Source organism: Sinohyriopsis cumingii, chromosome 4 (genome assembly GCF_028554795.1).
Source record: "Sinohyriopsis cumingii isolate HCF-2022 chromosome 4, ASM2855479v2, whole genome shotgun sequence".
Lineage (NCBI taxonomy): Eukaryota > Metazoa > Mollusca > Bivalvia > Unionida > Unionidae > Sinohyriopsis > Sinohyriopsis cumingii.
In genome coordinates this window covers 18,788,671-18,802,397 of record NC_142964.1, presented here as the reverse complement: position 1 = coordinate 18,802,397, position 13,727 = coordinate 18,788,671, and the positions used below count along the sequence as shown (strand labels likewise).

At 32.9% G+C, this 13,727-nt stretch overlaps 1 protein-coding gene across 1 annotated transcript in view; it reads right to left on the bottom strand.

Moving 5' to 3' along the window:
- Nucleotides 1-13,727, bottom strand: part of LOC149800708 (uncharacterized) — a 150,871-nt gene that overhangs the window by 95,945 nt on the left and 41,199 nt on the right. The window contains exons 6-8 of the mRNA XM_089954753.1: nt 12,693-12,849; nt 7,425-7,561; nt 4,108-4,249 (exon numbers count right to left, since the gene is read on the bottom strand). Coding sequence (XP_089810879.1) covers nt 4,108-4,249; nt 7,425-7,561; nt 12,693-12,849 — 436 coding nt within the window. The remainder of the gene's footprint in view (nt 1-4,107; nt 4,250-7,424; nt 7,562-12,692; nt 12,850-13,727) is intronic.

Genomic DNA, 13,727 nt, shown 5'->3' with positions numbered 1-13,727 from the left:
AAAGTATTTTACATTGTCTTGCACAAAGTCTTAAACATTAAGTTGATGCTGACACCACCAATGAACAACATCAAGCTAGCTATATCTCGCATTTTTATTTGTAAAAAAGTGATACAAATTTATGAACAGAATCCATCAAAGTTTATCAATGCTTTAGCCATAACCTTGACAAAAGTTTCAATTGGATCTGAGAACTGGCTGACATCAGTAGATCAAAAAAGGCAAGAAATGATTCCCATACTATATGGAAGTTTGGTATAATTTTGTTAATGGGTTTTAAAGGTAATGATGTCAGGTTGCTACCTTTCAAATTTTAGTCCAGTTCTATTGAGAGGTTTTAGAAATGCTGAATTTTAAGCAGCTATAGACATACTTGATGTAAGATTGACATCATGTGTACAAATGGAAATATCTGTCCAACAAAGTGAAATTCCCTTGGGTGGTTTTTAAGAGGTCATGTTGAGGCTTTTATGTTATTAACAACTGTAGCTTTGTTTCAAGACAAATCATCATTTTTTAAAACAATTCTGAAAGGTTTTGATGCCTGAAAATAGTTGTTAAAGGTCTTTTGGCCAACTATTTAAATACCTTCACAGATATCTGCACATGGAAATATTTGATGTAATAAAATGAAATTGTATGAAGCTCAGTGCATCTTAAATTCCATTAAATTTGCATGGCTAAAACTACAAAAACAGGAAGTGTATGCTTATGAATTAGCTAGTTCTTTCAGTAAAAAATGAACACATCTGTAGTTGATTATCAAAAGCATATCAAAAATGTGTGTGTCAGTCAGTCAATTCATGAACTTGCCACCAAGTACACTTTCCATATTGGGTATTTTGGCCTAGGAAAATATTGACAAATTTGACTGCTAGAGGTGTGGCTCTAATTTAGCACTGTTTAGTTTCGCTGAGTCAAGAATTCTGAGTAAGATACAATAGAACATTATGTGAAGAAAATTTTTGGATGTCTTCATGTTTCTACAATTTTTCCATCCAACAAAAAGCCACAAAAAGCTTCAAGCCAAAAATACCCCAAACCATGGAATACTTCCAGGCCCTAACTAATCCTTGCCCCCTCTAACAATTTACACTAAATGTCAAAACTGCCTCAGTGACATTCGTTAAAAATGACGTCTTTGATCTGAAATTATTCGGAAAATAATAATTATTTTAATTGTAAATTGTTCATTTGTTAGCTTTAAAAAAATTTTTTATATTTCATTACATGCTATTGTAATGAACATTGTATGCTGGACTTGGCCTTTTCCGAAATTGAGTTTATTTCTGCTTGACCTGATTGACTTTTTTAAAAAAGTTTTATTTCATTTATGTCAACAACAAATACATAGCTAAATTATTCTCTATGTGTATGAGCTTAATATCAGGATTATTATTCAGGTAAACAAGAAGGAGTAAATATGTTGATTTAGGTCAGGGTTTTGGAGATTCCTAAGTGAATTTTACAGATCGATGTGTTGTAAATAAACAAGGCTCATTATATCATTCTAGAAGGTTATTTTCCATTAGGTATTGTTTTTTTAAAAATAGAAAATGCAAATTGTGACCTGAGGTCAAGTAGAGAACTATATAATCTTGTGATTGTGAGGATTCAGTAAGCCATGCTTAACATCTAGCACTTTTAAGTTGTATTATCTGTTGTGACCAGGAATTTTCGGCTGGAATCTTTTTTTTCTACATTAAATTATTGAAATTAAGTGATTATTTTCTCTGGAAATATAAAAGTGCTCTGATAAAATTCTTGGATAAAGGAATTCACTGGAATTTATACTGAATTCAAACCTGGAATTATATTTCTGTGATTCAAAAAAAAAATGTTGACACAATAGCAATTAAATAGCTATCACAGATATGTCATTGACTTCAGTTTTATATTTCTTTGGGACTTGTTCTGAATTTTATTCAGGACTTTAAATTACTAGGACTTGTGTCTAACTAACTTCTAGGATTATTTTGGAATTTAATTCACAAAACCATACGTTCTTTTTTCTCATTTTACTTTGTATTCTAGGGAAATAAAATCATTTGTTAAATTTTACAAAGCTTGTTGTCATTAACTCTTTTCTGTTACTTATTTTAAGAGCACAGACTCATAAAAATAGTCACATTTAGATAAAACTAATACATTATACTGAATACATCACACAATATAAAAGTGACTTTTCAAACTTCATAAGGTTATTTCCATGGCAACTGATATTTTTATTGATCTAGAATAAATGAACCAAGTAAAGAATACAATATTTTGATGACCTAAAGAAAAACTAAACAAACAAGAAAACAAAATATGGAATATCTAATTACATGTTATATTTCTGAACTATACAGGTCACAGAAGTGAAGGAACACATCCTTATTCTATACTATTCCCCAGTCTACAATTAGTGAAGAAATACATGTGCAAATCGTCCATACCACGATAAAGGAAACTATATTGCTGATTTACAATATACTTGTAGTTATAATGTGAAACAACTGACCAAATGAGCTAGGTGGTTTATTTCTGTCAAGGAAGATTATCAGCACTGACTGACATGGCACCCAGTCTGGCAGGTAAATGCAGAATTATACACAGAAAAACAAAATTTCAAAGTGTACAGTAACACAAGTACATATATGGGGTTAGTTAGTTTTTGCTCATCACTGTTATTACAGGTCTTTTTATGACCCTTTCTACACAAGTTTCAAGCAATATCTTCCTCGCTATGTGGCAATCTCATTTTATGAAAGTATCATATTATGGTGTCAAGAATAATGAAATTATTGAGTAAAATAAATTCCCTCATAATGATACATTCATAAATCATCCTATTATTTGCATATATATCTAGTGTGTCAGTGGCTCCTTTGCTGTCAACATAACCAGAAGGGTGTGGATTCAGCTCTTATCATCTGATTAGTCATGGTGAAGTTGCCCTGGCTGGCTGAGGTGTTGTATCCCTCAGCTAGGCGATTTACTTGCCTTAGTATAATATAACCTTCATGAACTGTGTTGTGCCATAAAATACCCAAAAATAAAGTACACGTCTATATTTACCTTCTCCTGTTTATTTTTCTTCTGCAATCTAATTAGGCTCCTAAGTTGTGGTATTAGCGTTTTGCAAACCTTCTTGACTAGGCAGCAAAATATGTGAAATTGGGGATAAAAAAAGATATAAAAATAAACTCTACACACAAACAACTTGCCAAAAGGGTCATAATTAACTCTGATGAGAAATTTATAAAACCTGCATCAGAATTATAAAGGAAAAATAAATTTGTTCTTCAACCAAAGCAGATGCAAGTAAAAGTTCAACATTACCTATTTTTACAGAAGGTGACAAGATTCACTCATTTTCCATAGTACATGGCACATAACACTAGGTTATCATTTTCTAACGAATGCAGTAATAGAAACGCTGATTTCATGGTATAAGAAACTATCAATATGATGCTGCATAAAGGCCTCTATGCAACCTAGTAAGTGGTGTTTAGGTAAAGATGCCAGCAAATCGAAGGTTTACAGTGAGGGCGTTCCAGTAAAATATACCTGTAATGTAGGGAAGACACAGTCAATGTGGAGTAGTCACCCTTAATTGCAATTTCAATTTGTTTGTCATTTTGATATAAACTCTACCATGGCATGTATTTAAAACTCTCTCTGCCTTGGGTACCATGCATGTTTACATGGAACAGCCTAAGAGTCATTCGTTACAGTGGGTGCCAATTTTCATGATCATGTGAGAAATGACAATGTTGTTGGAACATAAATCCATGGATATCCCCCTCCCCAATTTCCTCGGACTATAAATTTGAGCTTGTATTAGCTACTCAATCCATGACAACTAATTTCCTGCCAAGAAGTGTAAACCGATAGTGTCATTTTAAAACTAATTATAAAACTCCTGTTAGGAGTCTGTACCTGAAATTATATTTCAACCAATCACAAATGACATTATATCTGAAAGCTCATTTCTAACTGGTTGATAATGGAAGCTCAGTCTGAGAGTTATATGAATACCACACCTGGAAACTTTTTGTTCACAGCTGCTAAAGTATAGAGCCTGCTAGAAATAATTCATCTATTAAGCAGATTTATTTCTACCTTTTCTATCTTCATCTCTCTGAAAAGTGGAATTCGGAATATGCGTGTCACTTCCTCGCTGTTCATGCAATTCTTGGACTTGCAGATTTCCAGGAAAAATGCCAGTAATTCCTCCAACATTTCCTCAATCAGTCCAGTTTCTCTGAAATAGTACATTTAGATACACAAACTGACACATTTTGTATCAAGAATAGCCTATGTAAAACACATATCCCCTCTGAAGACAAAAAACCAATGTTAAAAAATGTCTGAACTTCCAAGCTTGCAAAAGGGATCTAAAGTAACAAAGTTCAAGTCAAGTACCTATGGTTGTAAATATGCATTCCAAACTTCACTTGTCTACATCAAAGCTTGCATGACAATGTGCAAACAAGGTTTACAGGCATAAAGTGCAAGACCTGAAACTTTGACAATTATCAAAAAGTCATCCACACAATCATGTCAGTCATATTACATTTATGTGACATGGACTATACTAAAAGTGCAAACATGTCCATAATGAAACTTAATTTCTCTACATCAAATAGATTTTTAATTTTTGTGCCAACAAACTTTCTGGGGCATACAGACAAAACCAACTCAAGATGACCCCTTTGTGGACAAGAAGACCCCTTTGGGGACAAGAAGAGCCCTTTTAAACAAGTAAAACAGTCTAGACTTATTCATCAAACTTTGATTCATTCAACTTCATTCATTCAAAGGTGCATTGGAATAATGCCTACCCTAAAATAACATGTGTGCATACCATTATATCTGGTAAAATTTACTTTAGACCAATGTTGCTTAATTCATTTCTCTTTATTTCCATCCTTTTCACATACTATAAAGTGATTCCTCCTGACACAAAGTATATATATATATATATAGATATATATATATATATATATATATATATATATATATATATATATATATATATATATATATATATATATAGCACCTTGCCTTGATTACACATATAATGTAACTTGGTATAAAGAGATTTTGTCTTTCACAAAGTCCACTCCTATGGCATCCTATATATAGTGTACATGTAATAAATTTGGAGTATGCTCATTTGGTTATAGCATCCCATTTTAAGGAATTCTTACATTTTTGTGATAACTTGTCTGATTATTGGAATTGGTGCAATATAAATATTCCTTTGCCCAAATTAATTAGCCAATCACTAGAAGCAAATGCCATGGAGTAAAGTGTTAGTGAATTTCCATGATGCCGTGGTTCACTAGTAGTGAATTCAGGTCAAAATCGAATGAGTGTCCCTGGAATAACAAAGTCCTTACTAAAATCTAGTGGTGTACATTGATGGTGTGACTGCAGTGGCAGTATTTATGGTAGGAAACCAGTAAATTACACAATGGAATAAATAAAAAGGGACTCTGCAGATACCGTTTATGTTGCCATAGTGGCAAATGTGATGCAGTTGTACTGGTGAAATGTGCCTGGAAGTCATAGTTTGACTGGCCTATGGTGGCATAGTTAAAATAGTCTTAATGTATTAACAGATAGTTGTATAGTTTCTATGGCATGAATTACTGATGGTACGGATACCTAACAAAGAGAAACCATGCAGATGTGCGGTTGATAGATATTTGACAGGTTGTGAGATCTGTGGTCTTGTATTGATTATAGTAAAATTTATGTACAGAATGGATATGTTGGGCTTTCTAATTTATAACTGAAGTTGTATGGAAGTCTGTGGAAATTTGGGGTAAACGTATGACTTCTAGCGGGAATCGCACCAGGGTTTGACAATAGCCTGGTCAAGTAAAGACCCTTGGCATGTAACATGTATAATTTAACTTGGTATAAAGCGATTTTGTCTTTTACACTTTTCTGGCATCCTATATATAGCATCATATCAATGGACAACTACTACAAAGGTATCAATGGAAACCAGGGCTAGCAACTACAGGTGCACTGCAAAGGACCCATCTCCCTACAACTCAGCAATCTGGTTGGCAGAGTCTTAAACAGAAAAGCTGCTGATGGAAACCCAGTCTCTGGAGAAGAAGGGTATTCTGGGGTCAGACCAGGTCAGCTGCCTCATTTGTGTCCTTCAGGTACATACCAGGTTCCCATTTTCTTTTGGATTATTTAGCCATTGATGTCTTAAAAATGCAGTTGAAAGCAGCAGAAACAAAGAAATGAACACATTAAAATCTATGACAGAAAAGCCACAACAGCATACATACCATTTCCACTTTTTAGTTACTGGATGTCAAGATGACACAATACTGTGTTTCTCAACAATAGGCTTTTATCATCTTGATAAATATCAGCTGTAGCAACAACCTGTACTTATCAAAATGGCAAAACCTAACATCTCAGAAACACACAAGCCATAAGCATAATCTTATTATCTACCTATCTGCTTGGATTACTTAGTTAATATATTGGCATACTGGAAGATATCTTAATGTGCTGAATTTAGAAATCAACAAGTATTCATGTTATTTCCATCCAAACCCCACTATATGATCACTCTCAAATTGTAAATTTTAACAGTTTTTGCACTAATATACTGACTGTACTAATGTCATAGAGGGGTAGTTTTAAACACAAATTTGCTGGTGCCAAGGGATTTCTTGCTGTATAAAGTAGATGGATACCTGTTAGGAGGAGGAGGGGCATGGTTGTTCAAAAGGGGACCACTGAATTGATTTCACAATCCACTACTTATTCATGCAAGGAAGATGAAGACATTTTATCTTTTCTCTCCTCTTAATTTCTGAAGTACAGACAATTTCTTAACTTATATAATTTCTGAGCTAAAAAAATGTATAAGTATGTGGCGATAGGTCAATAAAGATCTAGACTGAGAATCTCCTGCATGTTGTAGCTAATCTCCTGCATTTTGTAGCTAATCTCCTGCATTTTGTACCAGATCTTCTGCATCCTGTTTTGTTTTGTTTGATTTGATAGTTCTTGACACAGCACAGCAACACAAGTAAATTATTTATAGCACAGGCAACTAGAATGAAGTCTGTTGCCCAAGGACACACCACAGTAGCTGACCAAGGTTGGTCAAATTGTAAGATTTTAATCCATACCTCTTTCAGTCACTAACCACTGAGCCACTGCAGCTCCCACCAGAATTTGTAACTCATCTCCTTCATTTTGTAACTAATCTCCTGTACTTGCTCTCGACAATTATCACATGTTTCAAGGTTTAAATTGTTAAAGTTTTGAAACAATTACCTCTTTTGTAAAAGAAAAACAATCTTTGTGGTCTTAAAATATCTAATACATTTTCCATGATTTTTGATGCCATTGCATCAGAATAATCACAATGATTTCTTTCATAGCCAACTTACAATGCAGACTTAATCAGTAACCTTAGAGCATCTCTGTCCCAAGCTTCTCCTTTGCTGCCAACTACAAATTTCTCACCAAGAATTATCTCACGCATAACACCAAGATATTTCCTGAGCACTGCTACATCATTTATTCCCTGGAAAAAATATATAAAAAAAAACAAAGTTCAATAATTTTATTTTAAAACATAAAACTCTTGATTATTCAAACTCATTCAGAGATACAATTAAAAATGTATCGAATATAAATGTATCAAATTATAAGACAGCAGATCTAGGTCAATATTATTTGCTTTACACATGATTTCAAGAAATTAGAGTAGACAAGGACCTACCTACACATAACAAGACTGCAGATCTTGGTCAATATTATTTGCTTTGCACATGATTTCAAGAAATTAGACAAGGACCTACCTAAGCATAATGAGACTGCAGATCTTGGTCAATATTATTTGCTTTACACATGATTTCAAGAAATTACAGTAGACAAGGACCTACCTACACATAACGAGACTGCAGATCTCGGTCAATATCATTTGCTTTACACATGATTTTAAGAAATTAGAGTAGACAAGGACCTACCTACACATAATGAGACTGCAGATCTTGGTCAATATTATTTGCTTTACACATGATTTCAAGAAATTACAGTAGACAAGGACCTACCTACGCATAATGAGACTGCAGATCTTGGTCAATATTATTTGCTTTACACATGATTTCAAGAAATTACAGTAGACAAGGACCTACCTACGCATAATGAGACTGCAGATCTTGGTCAATATTATTTGCTTTACACATGATTTTAAGAAATTAGAGTAGACAAGGACCTACCTACAAATAATGAGACTGCAGATCTTGGTCAATATTATTTGCTTTACACATGATTTCAAGAAATTACAGTAGACAAGGACCTACCTACGCATAATGAGACTGCAGGTCTTGGTCAATATTATTTGCTTTACACATGATTTCAAGAAATTAGTATAGACAAGGACCTACCTAAGCATAATGAGACTGCACATCTTGGTCAATATTATTTGCTTTACACATGATTTCAAGAAATTAGAGTAGACAAGGACCTACCTACGCATAATGAGACTGCAGATCTTGGTCAATATTATTTGCTTTACACATGATTTTAAGAAATTAGAGCAGACAAGGATCTACCTACGCATAATGAGACTGCAGATCTTGGTCAATATTATTTGCTTTGCACATGATTTCAAGAAATTAGAGTAGACAAGGACCTACCTACACATAAGGAGACTGCAGATCTTGGTCAATATTATTTGCTTTACACATGATTTTAAGAAATTAGAGTAGACAAGGACCTACCTACACATAATGAGACTGCAGATCTTGGTCAATATTATTTGCTTTACACATGATTTCAAGAAATTAGAGTAGACAAGGACCTACCTGCGCATAAGGAGACTGCAGATCTTGGTCAATATTATTTGCTTTACACATGATTTCAAGAAATTAGAGTAGACAAGGACCTACCTACACATAAGGAGACTGCAGATCTTGGTCAATATTATTTGCTTTGCACATGATTTTAAGAAATTAGAGTAGACAAGGACCTACCTACACATAATGAGACTGCAGATCTTAGTCAATATTATTTGCTTTACACATGATTTTAAGAAATTAGAGTAGACAAGGACCTACCTACACATAATGAGACTGCAGATCTTGGTCAATATTATTTGCTTTACACATGATTTCAAGAAATTAGTATAGACAAGGACCTACATACGCATAGTGAGACTGCACATCTTGGTCAATATTATTTGCTTTGCACATGATTTTAAGAAATTAGAGTAGACAAGGATCTACCTATGCATAATGAGACTGCAGATCTTGGTCAATATTATTTGCTTTACACATGATTTTAAGAAATTAGAGTAGACAAGGATCTACCTACACATAATGAGACTGCAGATCTTGGTCAATATTATTTGCTTTACACATGATTTCAAGAAATTAGTATAGACAAGGACCTACCTACGCATAGTGAGACTGCAGATCTTGGTCAATATTATTTGCTTTGCACATGATTTTAAGAAATTAGAGTAGACAAGGATCTACCTACGCATAATGAGACTGCAGATCTTGGTCAATATTATTTGCTTTACACATGATTTCAAGAAATTAGAGTAGACAAGGATCTACCTACACATTATAAGGCAGCTGATCTTGATCTATGCTTTTGTCACATGGTGTATGTAAGGCAATAGTAATAATATCGTGTATATAAGGCAACAGTAAATACTAACTGTTGGAATAACTCAATGTTATAGATGGGTAAATAATAATTGTTGGAATAACTCAATGTTACAGATGGGTAAATACTAACTTTTGGAATAACTCAATGTTACAGATGGGTAAATACTAACTATTGGAATAACTCGATGTTAGAGATGGGTAAATACTAGCTGTTGGAATAACTCAATGTTACAGATGGGTAAATACTAACATTTGGAATAACTCAATGTTACAGATGGGTAAATACTAACTTTTGGAATAACTCAATGTTACAGATGGGTAAATACTAACTATTGGAATAACTCAATGTTATAGATGGGTAAATAATAATTGTTGGAATAACTCAATGTTACAGATGGGTAAATACTAACTTTTGGAATAACTCAATGTTACAGATGGGTAAATACTAACTATTGGAATAACTCGATGTTAGAGATGGGTAAATACTAGCTGTTGGAATAACTCAATGTTACAGATGGGTAAATACTAACATTTGGAATAACTCAATGTTACAGATGGGTAAATACTAACTTTTGGAATAACTCAATGTTACAGATGGGTAAATACTAGCTGTTGGAATAACTCAATGTTACAGATGGGTAAATACTAGCTGTTGGAATAACTCAATGTTACAGATGGGTAAATATAAGCTGTAGATAGATTGGAATAATTCAATTTCAGACATGAGTAAATACTAACTATAGATAGATTGAAATACCTCAGTTTCATACAAGGGAAAACAGTAAATGTAGACAGATTGGAATAACTCAGTTTCATACATGGGTAAATACTAACTGTAGCTAGACTGGAAATAACTCAGTTTTAGACATGGGTAAATACTAACTGTAGACAGATTGGAATAACTCAGTTACATACATGGATACATACTAACTTTTAATTAGATTGGAATAACTCAATTTCATACATGGGTAAATACTAACTGTAGACAGATTGGAATAACTCAATTTCATACATGGGTAAATACTAACTGTAGACAGATTGGAATAACTCAATTTCATACATGGGTAAATACTAACTGTAGACAGACTGGAATAACTCAGTTTCATACATGGGTAAATACTAACTGTAGATAGATTGGAATAACTCAGTTTCATACATGGGTAAATACTAACTGTAGACAGATTGGAATAACTCAGTTTCAGACATGGGTAAATACTAGCTGTTGGAATAACTCAATGTTACAGATGGGTAAATACTAGCTGTTGGAATAACTCAATGTTACAGATGGGTAAATATAAGCTGTAGATAGATTGGAATAATTCAATTTCAGACATGGGTAAATACTAACTATAGATAGATTGAAATACCTCAGTTTCATACAAGGGAAAACAGTAAATGTAGACAGATTGGAATAACTCAGTTTCATACATGGGTAAATACTAACTGTAGCTAGACTGGAATAACTCAGTTTTAGACATGGGTAAATACTAACTGTAGACAGATTGGAATAACTCAATTACATACATGGATAAATACTAACTTTTAATTAGATTGGAATAACTCAATTTCATACATGGGTAAATACTAACTATAGACAGATTGGAATAACTCAATTTCATACATGGGTAAATACTAACTGTAGACAGATTGGAATAACTCAGTTTCATACATGGGTAAATACTAACTGTAGACAGATTGGAATAACTCAGTTTCATACATGGGTAAATACTAACTGTAGATAGATTGGAATAACTCAGTTTCATACATGGGTAAATACTAACTGTAGACAGATTGGAATAACTCAGTTTCAGACATGGGTAAATACTAGCTGTTGGAATAACTCAATGTTACAGATGGGTAAATACTAGCTGTTGGAATAACTCAATGTTACAGATGGGTAAATATAAGCTGTAGATAGATTGGAATAATTCAATTTCAGACATGGGTAAATACTAACTATAGATAGATTGAAATACCTCAGTTTCATACAAGGGAAAACAGTAAATGTAGACAGATTGGAATAACTCAGTTTCATACATGGGTAAATACTAACTGTAGCTAGACTGGAATAACTCAGTTTTAGACATGGGTAAATACTAACTGTAGACAGATTGGAATAACTCAATTACATACATGGATAAATACTAACTTTTAATTAGATTGGAATAACTCAATTTCATACATGGGTAAATACTAACTGTAGACAGATTGGAATAACTCAATTTCATACATGGGTAAATACTAACTGTAGACAGATTGGAATAACTCAATTTCATACATGGGTAAATACTAACTGTAGACAGATTGGAATAACTCAGTTTCAGACATGGGTAAATACTAACTGTAGACAGATTGGAATAACTCAATTTCATACATGGGTAAATACTAACTGTAGACAGATTGGAATAACTCAGTTTCATACATGGGTAAATACTAACTGTAGATAGATTGAAATAACTCAGTTTCATACATGGGTAAATACTAACTGTAGACAGATTGGAATAACTCAGTTTCAGACATGGGTAAATACTAGCTGTTGGAATAACTCAATGTTACAGATGGGTAAATACTAGCTGTTGGAATAACTCAATGTTACAGATGGGTAAATATAAGCTGTAGATAGATTGGAATAATTCAATTTCAGACATGAGTAAATACTAACTATAGATAGATTGAAATACCTCAGTTTCATACAAGGGAAAACAGTAAATGTAGACAGATTGGAATAACTCAGTTTCATACATGGGTAAATACTAACTGTAGCTAGACTGGAATAACTCAGTTTTAGACATGGGTAAATACTAACTGCAGATAGACTGGAATAACTCAGTTACATACATGGATAAATACTAACTGTAGATAGATTGGAATAACTCAATTACATACATGGGTAAATACTAACTGTAGATAGATTGGAATAACTCAATTTCATACATGGGTAAATACTAACTGCAGATTGGAATAACTCAATTTCATATATGGGTAAATACCATCTGTAGATACATAAATTGATATGCAGTGATTTTTATTTCTTACCTGTAGAGGATTGCGGTCTTCAGATCTATACTCCATCCTTGAACATAGATATTGCATATGTGACACTGCCAAATCTGATTTCAATTCCCCTATCAGTTTTCCATAGAAGAAATACAAATCCAGAAACTCCAACTGTGCCTCTTTGTACTGCTCATCACTAAAACAAACAAAATAAAGTTTTGACAATTCAAACATCAATCACTCAAATACTTGGCATTTCTCCAATGATCCGATTAGTCTCCATGGAAAACATTTCTCTATATCAACTGGTGTCAGAGAGGATTTATACCTCTAGAAGTTTTCTTCCAGGTGAATATATCAAATTCTCCCTCATTAAAACACCACTGTTATGGTCCATTACTGCTATCCACATTATGATCTGAATCAATTATATAGAAAGTATATTGAAAATTAGATGAATTTTTGCTAGTGCAGAGAGAGGAGAATAAACAAAACACCAGCTAAATGTTTAGTAATAATATTATTTTATATAAATATAATGTATTTTTCACATCATATTATTTGTGCATTTAACTTTGTCAAATAATAACACTTAAAGAAGGAAATAAAGATATAATACTAAGTTTCACATTGTTTTCTTTCAACTCATGCCATCAAACATGATAGACCAATAAAAGAAGTGGTTTAATTTCAGTTACAGGACCCACAGCAATACTGTGTTTGAAGAAAAATCACATAATGAGGAATATTATAATGAGGTAGAGCTGTTCATGTTGATGATGGAGTCAAAAATCTACAGATATAACCTGGAACCCAACTCATCTTTACAGTTTCATTTTAATATTAATTTAAATATTAAGTTTATATATCCAATATTTATAATTTAGTATACATATTTGTAGCATATCTTAAATTTTAAAACATGATAACTGTTACATCATTAAGATTTCATTTTAATCCAGGCTATTAATTAAAACCCTGTTGGAAACTGTCATAAGGAAGTTTCTATCCACAGAAAATTGTCCTAACAATTAACCTTCACTTGTTTCTCATTAACGGTGCAATTCTTGATTT